Genomic DNA, 16,575 nt, shown 5'->3' with positions numbered 1-16,575 from the left:
TTATTTAGAACTACCACATTCAAACATTTAGATATTAGCCAAAAACTTCAGAGTGGATTTCCAAAAATACATGCATGAACCTATGCTCAGTTTTTTCCAACAGAAAAACCTATACATAAGCTCCCAAACTACTGTCAGTAGTACCCCATACTTAAAAGGGGAGTTTGGCACAAAGAATGGCTCGGGAATATTACAGCTCCTATTAGAGATCAGCACTGAGACCCAAGGAGCTGCTCCCGTAGCAGGGACCTGAGGCCTGTCTAGGTGGGTTCTGTTTGGCTGAGCTTATATTTGTATATAGTAAAAACCGGGTATAGGTTAGGCGGCCATCAAGCTGATGTGTCCGTATTAGAAGTACCAGTGTGACATCTGGTGGGCATTTTTTGGGACAGCAATAGGCTGGTTCCTTCAATCTCTAGCAACTCTGAAAGGTCGTAAGAAACTAAACAAAAGGAGCAAAAAAGTTAATATGAGGAACAAGGAAAACAGCATGGACTATACATGTGAGAAAAAATATTTACAAAAGCCACAGCTAGAGGAAGACATTTTGTGTTCACTGGTATTGCTTGTAAGAGTGTACTCAAGCATGATAAAATTCTGTCACAGGAACTGCAAATACATTTCATGTTGGCCACTTGGGGATGTGTGTTGCAATATTTGCGGAATTTTCAACACACACCCCATGTAGTAACAGAAACAGTAACCATAACAGGCACCAAGAGGAGACATCATGATAGGAAAGTGATTTTTCTCCACAGGGTGCGGCACATCTCTTTCACTGAAGGAACTGAAGCATGCTGAAACTTGTGATTTCCCCAAACCATAGAAATTCCGTTGCATCATTTGTGGTAGTGGGGCAGTTAAACAAGCAAATAAAAAATAAACTTTATTTTCCTTAAGTCATTTATTTGCATGCTACTAGGTGAGTCACATGCAAACCAGCCCAAGACATCTCCCCAGTAATTCTGCCAGACTCACTGATTACGGAAATTACAAATCAGTGAATAAAGATGAATTCTGGTAGCATTGCAGTGGTGTCAACTCAGTTCAAGCACTAGACATGGAGAGAATAAACGCTTCTGCCTAGATTCTCAAGAAACCTAGGAGGTAAGAATGAGAGCCCAAATGGCCTAACGGGTGACAATCACAGAATTTAAACACCTGAAACACCATTTCTACACCCTATATGCTGGTTTTCTACCCAGAAGTACTGCCCCATGGCTGACTAACCAGCTATGAGCTTATTTCTCACCTACCACCATTCTGGTACTCAAGGAGAGCATAATTCCTTAATCCTCTGACTGAATCACTTGGCAGAACTGAGCTCACTGCAAAACATGGTGGGAGAACAGCACAGTGCCATTTTTTTTGCATAACTATTGCACAAGTAACCCCTAAGGCTTAGAGGATTCACCCACAAAGTGGCGGAAATTAGTTTTAGGCTACCTAAGAACAAGTCATCCTTTAATGCCTAGCTCAAGGGAATTTTGTAAAACAACATGCTTCAGCTCACATATTAAAACAAAGCCACCGTGCAAATGAAAATTTAATCAAGAGAACAAATAAGTAGGATCTTTTTCTTTAGCCCACAGATTATGCATTGCACACTTGGCCTCCTGGACTATTTGTCCATTTTTTCTTTAGACAGCCACAGGTTTTTAATGAACTCATTCAGAAAATAGGGAGTGGAACCAGGAATATCTTGTAGCTGGATACCCATGACCCTGCTTCAGAAGAATCAGGCTTCTCAGCAGTTTCTTTCCATCTGCACCTGGGAGTTTTACAAGCTAATGCTTATCTTCCAGCTAGTACAGCTGAGTCTTACCCTATGAGAAGGTGAAGTAGCATAATATATATATCAGAACATATACACTGACACATATGATTGCAAAAAGTGCTGTACAGAGGGAATCAGATGCCTTATTGCTGAACTTTTTCTGTGCTGCAATCATTTATACACAGTTCATTTTCACACTCTGACTTCAGTCTGGTGAAAGCAGCACACCTGGATCCTGACCCCATGTAATTCAACCAAAGCATTAAAGGAGCTTGCATGACTTATTCATCAATCTGTTTTAAATGATCCAAGGTTTCAGTACTGAAGGTGCTGAAATAGGTACATGGTAAAGGAATAAAGATCAGTTGTAAAGTGACATGCAAAGTAAACAGAATTGTAAATGTCTTTTCCAAGTGGCAGGCATGTATCACTGTTATCTTCAGATATCTTTATACTGTAATTATAACTTTAGCTAAAGACCATCTTGGGAACCATCCGACTGCAAGCTGCAAGATCTTAGAAATTAATGTTGTTACTGAAAAAGTGCATTTTAACTTCAGTTCTGTAAAGAACTCATGCCTGGGGAATGCACAAACTGCTGTATTTATAATGAAATGGATGTAGTAAACTGTGTTATTGTACTGCATTGAATAAAAGCTGATTGTTAGCCTCAAAAATCTCAATACCAAAACCTCACTAGCTGCACCATCCACAATTAAGGTTATCTTGTGTTAGGCCTTCAAGTGATATTCTTGCTGATGCTCAGTGAGTGATGAAGAATTTCCACAATGCTGAACACAGAGGAAACAAAGAAGAGAAGGACTATGGAGTAAGGAAGTTGGTCACCACTGAACCATCTGTTAAAAGAGGTTGGAGCTGGGAGGGAAAAGTAACTCTGGAAGTCATACAGGGTTGCAGAAAATTGAGGTAGTTCAAACTGGAAAATCAAAATTTATAGAAAATTTTAATCTCTGTACTCTCTTTACCTATAAAGTGAAAGAAAGTCCTCACCCCTGTCCCCTACCCTTGCAAGTATATTATTTGATGATTCCAACATAAAACTTGGCTATTACAGAAAATCCTTGTACAAAATAACTGGCTGCAGCACTGAGCATAAATAATGTGCAGTAAACAGAAAAAGAAAGGGTGGTGTCAAAGAGAAGAAAAAGCAGCAGAACAGTGGAGTACCATTCATTCTGGGCACCAAGTGAGACATTATATTGAAGACTTCAAGTCTGTATTATATTTACGTTTCCAATGTTTGAATTTATGCCTCTTCTCAAGTTATGGCAATTAAAAGGGTATGGAGATTATTTTTTGTCCCTCCTTAAGTAATACACTTATTCTCAAGTTATTATCCCCTCAGGTGTGCTAAATAAACACTTCAGGAAGTTCAAACTTCACACTTTAATTCCATCTCCTCCCTAGCTTCTTTTATTGCCGTTCTGGAAAGGACAAATTCCATGCCAGCTTGCCAGGAAAGCGTGACACCTCAGCATGCCATCACCGAGCTCCCAGACACTACATCAGATGAGAATGTAAGTGGCAGCACGGCATGGCTGAAGGCTTTCAGTTCAGGGTGGCTGAATTCCCACATCATGTGCGAGCTCATGTCAGGGTTAAATGTACCCAGACTTAGTGGGGCAGAGGGAGGGAAGATGGGCAAGCAGAAAGTGTGTGACTTGCAGTGGGTTTATGCTAGCCTTTGTTCATGGTGAGGGAGCATGGTACATACAATGAATGTGACTTGTGATCAGATTTTAAGGCAGTGATGCTACTACTGTAGCTCCGTTTTGAATTCTTTCTTAACATTCTATTACAAAGAATCCAGCAAAAGCTATGGAATGTAAACTGCACATATAATTTTCATTTTCTAAACAAAATTATTTTACTTAGGTCTTTTCTTAGGAAAATATACTGCATTGTCTCAAAAAAAGGCAATAGTACTAGCATTCTGTGTTGCTTGATTTCAGTCTTCCCACTAGAGGGATTACATACTCTTTGAGATCTGCAAAATCAGTAACTATTTATTCTACACAGATTTCTTACTGGTGTATTTCTAATGTGATGACCTTATTGTAACTTAAAAGATTACCATACTTCAGTAGCCCTTCGGAAGGCAGATGTATACTTGCCAATCTCCAACAGCCTTCCTTTGCAGCCTTCCTCTTCCTCGGATAAAAACTGAATAAACAAATGCACCAGTGCAAACAAAATGCCTACCCAACGAACCACGTAAAATACATCACTTTGTTACACCTGTCTCATAGCTCTTTTGCTTATGTGTGGTTGAATTTAAATAATCTTGCAAATATTAACTATTGAGTGCAGTGTTCCTTACCAGTAGTCTCAGTAGAAGCACTGCAAATGGGGGATGACTAGGTATTTATGCCAACTTCAAGTACCAAAAAAAAAAACCCCAAACTTATGAAACACGTCTACCTTTTCTATACAGCTACAGTTGTACAGTTTTATTATCTTCATCTACCAACTGGACTGAATCTTATCTGTTTTTTTCTTACTAAAGCAGTTAAAAATTCCTTCCTATTATCTTTAAGCTATTGGCAATACATTTATACTATTTGACATTTTGCTTATCAGTGTATAACTCTTCAAATCTTATCACTTATATTCTTTGTCACCTATTTTCAATCTTTCCAGCCTTTAATATTTTTATCACTGTACCTAGATCCTATTTTAATTAGGAAGGTTTCTTGCCCAGACATTGATACATGTACTCTAACAAGGTTCAGCACAGTGTCTCCAATAACCTACGCTACACATGATTAAGTCTGGTAAACAAAACTATTTGACTGCTGCAGAGTTTGATATCAACAGACGCTTATTCAAATACTCTTGTGAGATAGCTATTGCTGAGTGCACCCTCAGCAATTTTGCTGACGACACCAAGCTGTGTGGTGCGGCGACACGCCGGAGGGAAGGGATGCCATCCAGAGAGACCTGGACAGGCTTGAGAGGTGGGCCTGTGAGAACCTCATGAAATTCAACAAGGCCAAGTGCAAGGTCCTACACATGGGTTAGGGCAATCCCAAGCACAAATACAGGCTGGGAAATGAGTGGATTGAGAGCAGCCCTGCGGAGAAGGACTCAGGAGTAGTAGTGGATGGAAAACTATGAGCCAGCAATGTGCACTCACAGCCCAGCAAGCCAACCATATCCTGGGCTGCATCAAGAGAAGTGTGGCCAGCAGGTCGAGGGAGGAGATTCTCCCCCTCTGCTCTGCTTTGGTGGGACCCCCACCTGGAGTGCTGTGTCCAGCTCTGGAGCCCCCAACATAAGAAGGACATGGACCTGCTTGAGCGAGTCCAGAGGAGGCCACGAAGATGACGAGGGGGCTGGAGCACCTCCCCTGTGAGGACAGACTGAGAGAGTTGGGGTTGTTCAGCCTGGAAAAAAAGGCTTCAGGAGACCTTATAGGGGCCTTCCAGTACTCAAAGGGGGCTACAGGAAAGATAGGGATGGACTCTTTATCAGGGAATGTAGTGATAGGATGAGGGGTAATGGCTTTAAAATGAAAGAGGGTAGATTTAGATTAGCTATAAGGAAGAAGTTCTTTCCTGTGAGGGTGGTGAGACCCTGGAACAAGTTCCCAGAAAGTTGTGGGTGCCCCCTCCCTGGAAGTGCTCAAGGCCAGGTTGGACGGGGCTCTGAGCAACCTGGTCTAGAGGAAGATGTCCCTGCCCATGGCAGGGGGGTTGGAACTAGATGAACTTTGAGGTCTCTTCCAACCCAAACCATTCTGTGATTCTATGATTTCTAAAGCAGAAAAGCTAGCCAGATTAGCTACTTTGTTTCTCAGCTGCCCTGAAAAGATGGGCTTTGTATATGCTATCCTGTGCGATGAAGGTATTAGTTTGTCTCTTTCATTTGGCAACTGTATTGAATGTTAATTTCACAGAACACCACAGTACTTGTTTTCATGTTTCTAGCATCTATTAACAGTATCAGTGTAATTGGTACTGAAATAATAAAAATATATGCTATATAGATACTACCTGAAAGCCCTGTTTATTGGATGACAACAGAAGCTGAGAAGGGTGACTCACTCTTAATGAAAAGTTTGCTACAAATTAGCATGATTAAATGAATAAGGTCCCACACAAATTTATAAACATCTTCAGAAATTATGCTAACAAACAGAAAACAAAATGTTACGCTTTCAGATTTCTGACAGTAGACCATTCACCCTGCAAGGTCTCCATCAGATTTGTTTCAGTCATACAGACTCTAGCAAATAATTTCTCATCCTCTTGCAACTTAATGAAATACCTCTCAACATGAGGAACTTCTGATGTTTTGCAAATAAACAGTCCAGATCACACCAAGCTGTGGCCATTTCAGCTGTTCTCGCTTCCTGGGGTAGTGAAGCAAATGAAGAGCCAGTAAGTTAAAAGCACGGGTTGTACCAGTGAGTTCCTCCAGCCTGGAGGAGGCTGTTGAATCAAAGCCGAGGCTCCTCCAACTAATCACCAAACCCAGAGTGGCCTCAGACTGAGCACTGCCGGTGGGACCCAGCACAAAAGGCCTTCCTAGCTCCAGCGGACACTGGCATTCACCCTCCCTCCTGCTCCAGAATTTGGACCTACAGACTTATTTTCTCCATCTGTGGGACCAGGGATAGGTGTTCAGGCTTTGAAGAGAAAGCTACAGCACCAGAAGAGGACACGTTTCACATAAGGATGCATTCTGCGATAGACACGATACATACGCACAAACTACTGAAAAGTTTACGGGCATTATGGCCTGTTTGTAAATCACGAATGGGCGATTTTAAAATAACTTGACACCAACACAGGCGATTCAGCGGTGAACATTTCCAGTACTTTCCAAACACCTCAGTGGGTAACAGCGCGACACAGACGGCCGCAGTCGTGTCGCCTAGTGGTCCGTGGGGCGTCAGGGGTGCTCGGGCTGTGCCAGGGCCCCGCTCCGCTGCCCGGCGCCGCGGCCGGCCCGCAGCAGCACCCAGCCCCGCCGCCTCCTTCCCAGCCTCCCGTGTGTGCCCGACCGACAACCGCGGGCAGGGACACCCCGCCGGCGAGCTGAACCCTCTCCACGCCCTGAGGGAAGCGCCCCGCCCCGACAACACCCGGCACCAGCGGAAAACACAGGAAAAAGGGCCGCCCCGCACCGCCCAGTTACTGCGGGAAGGAAAAGCGGCCCCCGGGCCGGCGGCCTGTACCACCGCGATGGGGGTGGGCGGCTTGGAGTTGGTGGTCCCTCAGCTCCCGCTGCCAGCGTCTTGCACTCCCCGGCTGCCCTACTGACCGGAGGCGGCCGCCCGCCCCGCACGGGTGGCCGAGCGCACAGCTCCGACCCTTTCCGGAGCCGGCGGCCCGTCCTGGTCCCCCCCTTCCCGGCCGGGTGGTTGCGCCCGGGCGAGGCCGCCCTGGCAGGGGCAGGTGCCAGCCGAAGATGGCGTTTCCCGGGCAGCCGGCGCCCGGCGGCGGTTTCTACCAGGGCGGGGTGAGCGGGGGCCGGCGGCGGGCGTTGAGCGCGGGCGGCCGGAGCTAAGCCCGGGCGGCCTGGCCGAGGCGGGGGGAGATGGCGCCTGGGGCGGGGCAGCCCCTTCCCCCCGCGCACTGCCGCCGTCCTGAGGAGCCCTCAGGGCCGCACCGCCCGCGGCGAGGGGCGCCGGCCTCGGCCCCCGCCGGCCGCTGTGGCCCGGCAGAGCTGGGGGGACGCGACTGCCGTCCCCGCGGCGCAGGCAGGGGTGGCTTCGCGGGCTCGCTGAGGCGAGGGGATGCTTCGCCGGGGTGGGGGGCACCGGCTTTCCGGCCGCCGCGGGAGAGCGGCGAGAGCAGCGTTAGGCGGGGCTCAGCCCGGCCCGCCGGCGGCCCCGGGGGAGGTGCTGCTGGGGCGGCCCGGGGCTCCCCCGCGGGAGGGGGCAGGGGCGAGGGGGCCGCTGCCCGGCGGGCGCTGCCGCCTGGCCGAAGTCGCTTCTGGGGTGTCGGTCCCCGCGCGGTCCCCGAGCGAGGTCTTGTGTCTGATACTTTGTGTAAAGTTGTCTTCGCTTCATGGGGCTGATAACGAGCTACGCGGGTTCCGGGAGCAAGGTACACCTCATCCGGCTGGTCATCTCCGAAGAGGTGTATTATTGTCTTGGCAAAAGATGGGTGTGGATCCCGTTACACAGATCATTGGTTCAGCTCAGTCAAACGGTATTAATTTATGTCATTCCATGATTTTCAGTTAAGAACCGATTTATTTCAAAACTTTCATGCTTAATGCATATTCTTCCAAGTATTTTCCCTAAAGATCTGTCTTGCTCAACTTTTTTGAAGTGGAAGGAAAAATCTGCAGTGCCTTAGTAGTCTTATCTTCAGTACCCCATTTTCTGTTAGTAGTAGATTAAAATTGAGCCTTGAAGAGATTCACCACTATCTAGATATCAATGGATTGCTCCTGTGCAAGGTTTTGCATTGATCTGCTTAAATTATAATGAATATGTCAATACCAAGATTGTGTCTTGGGTGTTTTTGCTGGATTTTTTTTAAGGAATTTATTTTTCAGTTGGTTTGACTTCTTTTGTGTGATGTGTATCTGAAAACACAAGTTGATTCTTAGGTACAAACACTGCAGTTTCTTAACAGTTAACTGAATCATTGATTTTAAATTAATTTTCTTCTTGATTTCTAAAGTATGGAGGAGCTCCAGGAGGACCAGCATTCCCTGAACAAGCTCAGGATCCTTTGTATGGTTATTTTGCTGCAGTAGCAGGGCAGGTAAACTTATAAAATGTTACTTATTTCTTGGATTTTTTTATTTATGGGGAATAATTTCTATATTAGCTTTTCAAAAGAGGAATGCATAATATTAGCAGTGAGGAAACCTGTTAAGTTTAAAAAAAAAACTCCAACAGAATGGTTTTACTTAGCATATCTGCTATATATATCTGTACAGCTATACCATGTGGCTATACACACAATAACGATACAGTTTGTATAATATATAGTATATACAGGGACTGTATAGTTACACTGAATGTTGTAACTGAATTGTGGCTCACATCTGGGTTGGGGAATGCTGTCAGCTTCGGCAGAAAAAAGTGGGAAACAATGGGAAGCATGGACTGTGGAGATGGCCTGGCTAAGAGCGGGAAGTGCTAATAAGAGAGAGATCGTTACATGATCTTGATGGATTTAATAGACTCACAAATGGGAAAGCAGTTGTGCCAATAGCTGGGTTTGCTGGTAGGATAGGGTGATTATTCTTTTAGAGGAAAAGGCATTCACAATTTTGATTTAGGCCTTTCTTTTTTCTTCCTTGTCATTCTGCACTGCATTTTTGATTTCTTTCCTGTAGTTTTGTGGCATATATTGGTTTTGTATGATTACGGATGTTAGTAGAAATAAGTAGTTCTTGAAACTATATTACAAAGTTTAGGAGCAAATAAGTTAGATTTACTGAGCTGAAATTCTGTCTTTGCTGGCCATATATGTAGCTACTTACTGCACACTTCTAGGGTGTGTGCAAATCTAAAACTCTGCTCCACAGGTAGACATAACCACAACATGAAAATTCTAATTCAGCAATATTAGCTGATGTTTAAATTCCTAGTTTAAGACTGTAATTCGGGTTTTGTTCTGTGTGTTATTCTTTTGAATTAATAATGCATCTTAGGGTCTGTATATTATTTCTTTAACATTACTTATGAAAATATGTAGACGGTGTATTTTTGTAGTAAAGGAGAGTAGAATACTGGAATAACCTACATGTAGTGAGGCAGGCAGCCCAAGCTAAGTTCTGCTGAACGTGCTGACAATTTGCCTGCCAGCTGAGATGCCTCTGCATCCAGGTGCCACCTGGATGTGCACCAGGAATCAGCGGTGGAGCCAGTAACTGAGGCTGGAAGAATGAGTAAGCTCATTAAAGCTTACTAAAGAGCTAGGGAGGTAACAGCGAACAGCGTGCAGCGCTGTGGGGAGGAGGTGGCAGGAGCTGGACCTCAGCATGGCATAGACCGTCCCCAGGCTTCTCAAGGCATGGTTACTGAAAGTGAGCTGAGGGGTACAATGAAGTTAGTGCTTAAGGGTACTTAAGTTAGTACTCTTAAATACTTTCTATTTGTAGAAATCATTCCTTATTGAAACAAACTGGGTAGCTTTTGAAATGCTATCCTTAGAATTGGAAGTCAGTTTCAGAGACCAGTGGCTGTGCAGAGGTAAAAACCCTGTAAGGAGACAGTGAAATGGAACAGCTAAATTACCAGTTCCTTGTACAGTCATCCATGCAAATCTGTAAAAAGCCACATCTAGCAGTTTTCTATAAGTACTTATTGTAGAATTAATAAAGTTTTTGGACATGGGTTGCTGCTTTCAGTGTTGTTTTTATGTCTACATAATATATAAGCATCTTGGAGCTTTCTATGAAGTAGTTTACAACAGAGATATTGACTTAGATTTGAGGAATTAGTTTCCTTAGTTTACAGAAGAAAGTCAAAGGTATTGTTTCAAATCTTTATTAAATTAATTGAGTCTGTCTTTGCAGGAAGTAATAGTTTTAAGTCTGTTTGAAAAGCACCTATGCTTTGTCTACTTAAAGTGCTTAAGTTCTAGTTCGGGGGGGGAAAAAGAAAGCCGAGCATATTTTTGCTAGTGTTAATCATGATTACAAATGGTGCTTTTCTGTCTTCCTGACTATTTTAAAGTTATGCAGATCCTGCCTTTGTTTCAGAAGGCACAAGGGGTTTGAAGAGATTTGCTGCTTAATATGCATGGCTATTGCAAATCTTTTAGTTTTCCTGTGAATGTAGTTTTAAATACATCTGTATAGTTAGACTGATAGAATAGATTGGAAGCAATTTTGGGTTTAGCTGCCATTAATTTTACATAGAATCAAAACGTTGTTGCTTTTTTTTCAGACCTTGTCAAACATCATTTAACATATTAACTACTATTTGTCCTATAAATAATGATATTTCATTTCTGAAAGTTACCTGGCTGTGCAATTCCCACCATGCCATTTAGTAGCATATCTCTGTTCTTAAAAAAAAAAAAAAAAAAAAGAAAAAAAAATGCTTACTGCATTTAAAAACATTAGGAAAATGCTGAGGCAAATAAATTTGTTTCAAGTTTAAAGCACCTCTCTTTTTACTATTTAATGCTTTACAAAAGTCACATCAATTTTTTATCTACAGATACAATGTTCCATCCTTGAATGAGGTTAAATGATACTTCTGTGAACCCAACTTTATGTTGGGTGTGTCAGGAATGTGACCTAGAATGCCAGCTCCACTTTTGACAGCTCATTTCTTTCCATGAATTGGCAGTTGTTTCCTCTATTTGGCCCTGAGCAGGATGTGTTGGAAATGAGTTATTTTCCAAACCATGCAGATAGGTATCTCTTCTGGGTTTGTTTTGTTTTTCTTTCAAAGTTCTCTGCTTTCTGTTTTTGTTTGTTCTGCTAACAACTTACGATTCCCACAAAACCCAGGGGTTTTTTTAGATTTGTAAGTCTTAATGCTGTCTTGAGAAGAGGGTATGTATGATCTGGCTTCCAGGTTTCCTGCAGTAGCAGTGAGATCATAAACATATAATCTGACTACAATACCCACTAAGCTGAAATTAGTACTTCAAGGAAAGCTGTCTTTCTGTTCAAAATTTTGCGCCTTGGTCTCTATGCAACTGACTTTCAAGTACATGCTACCAATATTTGTTGTGGGTTTGGTTGGGTTGGTTTTTTTAAAAGTTAAGTTTAGAGCAAACCTGCCAATCCTGTTCATTCTTTAGTACATCACTAGATGAGAAAGCCAATGCGTATTGCAGAAATACCACCAATAAAGAAACATTATTACAGATATGGGTTATAAAAGGCAGTTTCGGTCATATAGCAGACAGATAATCAGTTGCTTTTTGAAAGGGTAACTAATTTAATGCCACTGAAAAGGGAGTGGGTACTGGGAATAACCAGCCTGGGAGAGGGAATTAAAACAATAGCTGATACATGTTCTGTTATCGAAAGGATGGACAAATAGATGCTGATGAGCTACAGAGATGTCTCACCCAGTCAGGGATTGCAGGAGCATATAAACGTAAGTTAATGATTTAAATAAACCACAAAAAACCCCAACCCTAAAGCATACTAATTCTTCTGCCATCTACTAGAAAACGCTTATAGTTGTGCTTTCTGCTGAGGTTTATTTGCATGGTAAATGGAATTTCTTTGTATATGGACTACTCTGAAACGTAAATTCTCTATGTTCAGTTCTGTGTGTATAGGACTTACCTTCTCAGCCTCCCTAGTTCCCCACTGCTGAGCTGTGCAGTTGAACGGTTTTGTTTTGTAATGGACAGCCAATTCTTAAAAAGGTGTTTTGCTTTGTTTTTAAATTGAGCTTTGACATTGACCAAAAATTTCTGGGGCAGGACTCCTCTGTCGGGATACCTAGTGTTCAATTTACAAACTTCTGTGAGTAAAACTGGCTTGCTCCAGTGGTGTCTACGGTGAAATACAAATGACCACTTTGACTGAAACCCAAAACCTTTATGGATGGAGATAAGAGCAAATTAATTTTAAATACAACTTGAATTGCCTCCAGATTGTCTGCTGTCAGTTTTTCTAACGAGTAATGGTTAAAGGCTCTTACTTGGATCAAAATATGGTATGACTGTATACAGTGGAAACAATTATATAAACATTACAGTAAATTATCAGTGCATAATAAAAAGCAATTCAAAATTTTACATTTAAAACTGAAAATCATTCTAATTTATTTTTCCTTTTTCTAATTTAAACAGCTTTCAACTTAGAGACTTGCAGACTCATGATCTCAATGCTGGATGTATCCTTTATGATGAAATGTAAAAATTTTTGCAAAGTAAGCAAAGATGAGAGGGTGCCAAAGATTTGGGAAATTCTTTGTAATTCCCATTCAGCCCTTACTTGACAAGTATTATGACTGGGGAACTACAAATTCTGTTCTTACTCATTTTACAGGATGAAATAATAATTATAATAAATGAGGCTCTCAGTGACTGATCTTCTTACAGCAAGTGGTATCCCTCTAAGCCTAGGGGACTGTTTCTCCATTGAATGCATGAAGAGTCAGGTCTGGCAGCCCAGAACAGAGTGTTGTGCAAATTGCTCGTGCTTTTCAACTAATGAATTAAACTGTACTACACAGCTTTAATACAGTCTAAGTCCCCCTAAATCTTGTCCCTTGAATGAACCAGGTTTGAGGATCTAATGCGATGGTGTATGGCATTCTGCAGCAGGACCTATGGAAGACTTAGGTATACTGTGCAAGGTTGGAATTTTTGGAGTTTAACTCCAAACTTAAATTGTCACGTTCAAATGTTTTGCTGTTTAAAAAGAGAAAAGCAGAAATGAAACTGGGAGGGCTGTTAGCTCACCTTGAACAAACCACTTCGAATGCGAGAGAACTGATATTATTCTAACTTAAAGTAATTTTTCATTTGCCATCTATTTTTATTTGGATATGTATTTTATTGGTAACAATTACACTGCGGCAGGTGAAGGAGAAGTGTGTGGACTAAGTTAAATTCACAAAGAGCAAATAGGTTTCACTGAGAAGTGGGGAGAGCAAGTTCTCCGACCTTTGGGTTTGGTCGGTAGTATTATCTCTGTCTGTGCTGTGGGATGTTCTAGTTATTTTTCTACCAGAAAACTTAATAATAGTAAAATATTGTTAATTCTGACCTTCAAGAAAGAGTTTTTAACTAGAGATGATAAAAATATAAATTTCCATTGAAGAGAGAGCTTTTTTAAATTTTTTTAAGTTAAATATTTTTCTTAGCTTTGGAATCAGAGGGATATGTCTGGCACACTGGGATTTAATGAGTTTAAAGAACTCTGGGCTGTGGTCAATGGCTGGAAGCAACACTTTCTAAGTTTTGACAATGATAGAAGTGGTACAGTAGATCGTGAAGAACTGGAGAAGGCCTTGATGAACATGGGTAAGTTGTGAAATGTTCTTGCTTCTGAGACTGACTTAACCCATTTCCCATTACCAGTTATCATCCTGCGGTAACTGACACATGATATTCCCAATTAAAGATGTGTTGGATTCTGTTAACTTGCCTGTCTTTTCAATACAGACTTTTTATTTTCAAATAGGATTTAGACTGAGCCCACAGGCAGTGACTGCAATCACAAGGCGATACAGCACTCAAGGAAAGATTACATTTGATGATTACATTGCCTGCTGTGTGAAACTCAGAGCTCTCACTGGTATGCTGGATTAAAGCCTTGTTGCTATCATCCCCATAATACATTGTTATTTAACAAAATCTGGTTAGTCGCTTATCTCAAGTTCAACTTTAACTTTTACATACCACAAAATAGGTTTCTTTCAGTAGAGTTTACAGGCAGAACTGGAACGATTATAGATTATGATTTTGTAAATCCCCATTGAAAAATGGACTTAAAACTAATGCAGGGTTTATTCCAGAGACTAGAAGAGTTATGTTATCAAAACTGGGAAGCAGAACATAAAGGATTGTATATGATAAATATGAAAATTAAGAATGGGAAATTAAGTCTTGGAATGAATTGCGGTGTTCTTCATGAGTTCTCATTTATGTGACCTGCAGAATTTTGTGGAAGTACAATGCATTTTAAAAAAATTGATTAACTGTAATTCTTCTTACCTGGTTCCTGTTCTCTTCATGCATTTTTGCAGAATGCTTTAGAAGAAGGGATACATCTCAGCAAGGTTTTGTGAACTTCCACTATGATGATGTAAGTGAACTTTAAGTTAAAATTACAGGGTAAAACTACAGAAAAACTTAAAACTGAAGACAAACAGTAATGATTTGAGTTTGTGCTTGTCTTCCCTACACCTATGGTGTTATCTGAGAGCACAGAGGTTCTGGGTTTTCTTGAGTATTGTCTCAAAAAGTACTTACATATTTAGAGTTCTCTAAAATGTTGTGCATTTTTGTCTGGACTTCTTAGCAGCATGGTTCAAGAAGATCTAAGAAGCTACATTGCTTGCTAACATCACTCTCTGTGACTTTTTATTCTTTGTTTTAAGGCTTGGTAGCTGTTTTTCCCAGGAAAGGCTGGGGGAGGTATGGTGGGGACGGACAGAAATCGCATTCAGTCAGGCTTGTAGGTCTTGGGTTTTTGGCTGCATCTGTGCAGGAAAAGGAGAACACTAGATTCAAGTATTCCTGGGTTGTTTTTTTTTTGTTATTATGAAGGAGGTGTTTTGTTTTACTTAACTATTAGCTAATTTTCATACTTAGTTTCAAAGTTTTGTTGTTCATGGACTGAATTTGTTTACGGAAAAGGGTAGTGATAATGGGCATTTTAGGAGAAAAAGTGAAAACTTGTTCTCTACCATACATCTAATAAATGGTTATTCTATTTTCAGTTCATACAGTGTGTTATGAGCGTCTAAATCAAAAGGAAGCAAGCTGTGGATGATCATAATTAACATTCCAGTTTGTGTTTTGCTTTGCCAAATCTTCCAGTGATTGTGTATCTCAATATTGGAAATTGCATATTTTATGAAGGTATCGCTTTACACACATTTTTTTCATTTTGGCAGTGAATATAAACTACTCTTTTTACTGTTGTCTTTAACTTCCAATCTGTGATTATTAAAGATGTTTTTATTTTCATAAACTTGCAATTCACTATGTATAACTCAGTAAGTTCTTCTGTAATGATTACTTTTTTCCTGTGATTCACTAAAACCAGTTCCTGGAGTGCAACTTACTTTTTTCTGTCTTAAACAGTATCATGTGTATGACATAAGATGATACATATTCTTTTGTCTGTGACAGCATATGACAGATGTACAAACTGTACACTGGTCTGTTAGAACATCAGTAAGTTTGAGTTGCTTATTTTGATAGCTAGTGATATTCAAGATGAAGTCTGTGACACCATGCACTGAGTGTAAGGCTGACTGTTAGAACCTCTCTTAAGCAGGGATGCAACAAAACATAGCAGAGAACTCTTTTAGCAGTGTGCTCTTGTACAGGGGGCTTTTGTTGCAGTAAGATTCTTGCTCTGTTTGTGTCACTATATAAAAAATTTTTAAACAGACAAAAACTACGCTGTGTCAATTTATACATTAACTTTCCCTTTAACAATGGATTTCTAAGCTGCCAGACTTCAGTCATGTGTAAATTAATGTTTCTATCATCTCTTCCACTTTAAACCCTAAGTAGCCGCCTTCCTGCCTCTATACACCAATTAACATAAAAGGGCCAAAACCCACTTAGAAAAATTCTTGCTAGATTACTATTTCAGATCACGGCAGTAATTACCAATGCTGTAGAATTTACTTGAAAGCAGATACAGAAAAGCAAGACTTTTTTGCCTGAGATTTTTCAGGGGGGAAAAAAGGGGGGTTTTTGTTTGGTGGGATTTTTTGGTTGGGTTGCTTTGGGTTTTTTTGAGATTCTCATTATATGGGGAGAGGGAGCAGCACAACTGTCTGGAGGTAGTTCAAACTTTTTTCCAATGAAATAAGTTAATGAAACTTTTGTTAATTTTGGTCACTTCTGCCTACCACGGAGGAGTGATAGGTGTTCTTTTGCTAGTCTTGCAAATGCAAAGAATGGTAAGAGGAGTATATTTCTTATATTAGTGGTTTAGAGCACTTTTGGGGAGGAACCTTTGTACTAAAGAATGAAAGCAAAACCATACGGTGTGTGTATACATAGATGCCTATGTGTGTATGTTACTGGCAAACAACAGAAATAATCCTCAAAGCAGAAATCTTGCTTGAAGACACTATTTTATACCCTAGCTTGCTAAGAATACTGTAAAATTCAGGTCTGGAGTTTCTGGGCTGTAAA

At 41.2% G+C, this 16,575-nt stretch overlaps 1 protein-coding gene across 3 annotated transcripts; it reads left to right on the top strand.

Annotated features, from left to right (window-relative positions):
• The first annotated feature begins 7,084 nt into the window (after positions 1–7,084).
• On the top strand, positions 7,085–15,823 carry SRI (sorcin). Of its 3 annotated transcripts, none has more exons than XM_074835084.1 (8): positions 7,085–7,264; positions 8,440–8,523; positions 11,762–11,831; positions 12,538–12,581; positions 13,569–13,716; positions 13,877–13,990; positions 14,442–14,500; positions 15,138–15,823. In XM_074835084.1, the coding sequence occupies exons 1-8, from the start codon at positions 7,214–7,216 to the stop codon at positions 15,162–15,164; spliced, it is 597 nt and encodes a 198-aa protein (XP_074691185.1). In that variant the 5' UTR covers positions 7,085–7,213; the 3' UTR covers positions 15,165–15,823. The 3 variants fall into 3 exon arrangements, with proteins under 3 accessions (XP_074691185.1, XP_074691194.1, XP_074691175.1); XM_074835074.1 differs by lacking the exon at positions 7,085–7,264 and adding an exon at positions 7,791–7,959; XM_074835093.1 differs by lacking the exon at positions 11,762–11,831 and having other exon boundaries at positions 7,195–7,264.
• The last annotated feature ends 752 nt before the right edge of the window (positions 15,824–16,575 follow it).

Source organism: Strix aluco, chromosome 1 (genome assembly GCF_031877795.1).
Source record: "Strix aluco isolate bStrAlu1 chromosome 1, bStrAlu1.hap1, whole genome shotgun sequence".
In the NCBI taxonomy this organism is placed as follows: Eukaryota; Metazoa; Chordata; class Aves; order Strigiformes; family Strigidae; genus Strix; species Strix aluco.
This window is presented reverse-complemented; position numbering and strand designations above follow the sequence as displayed.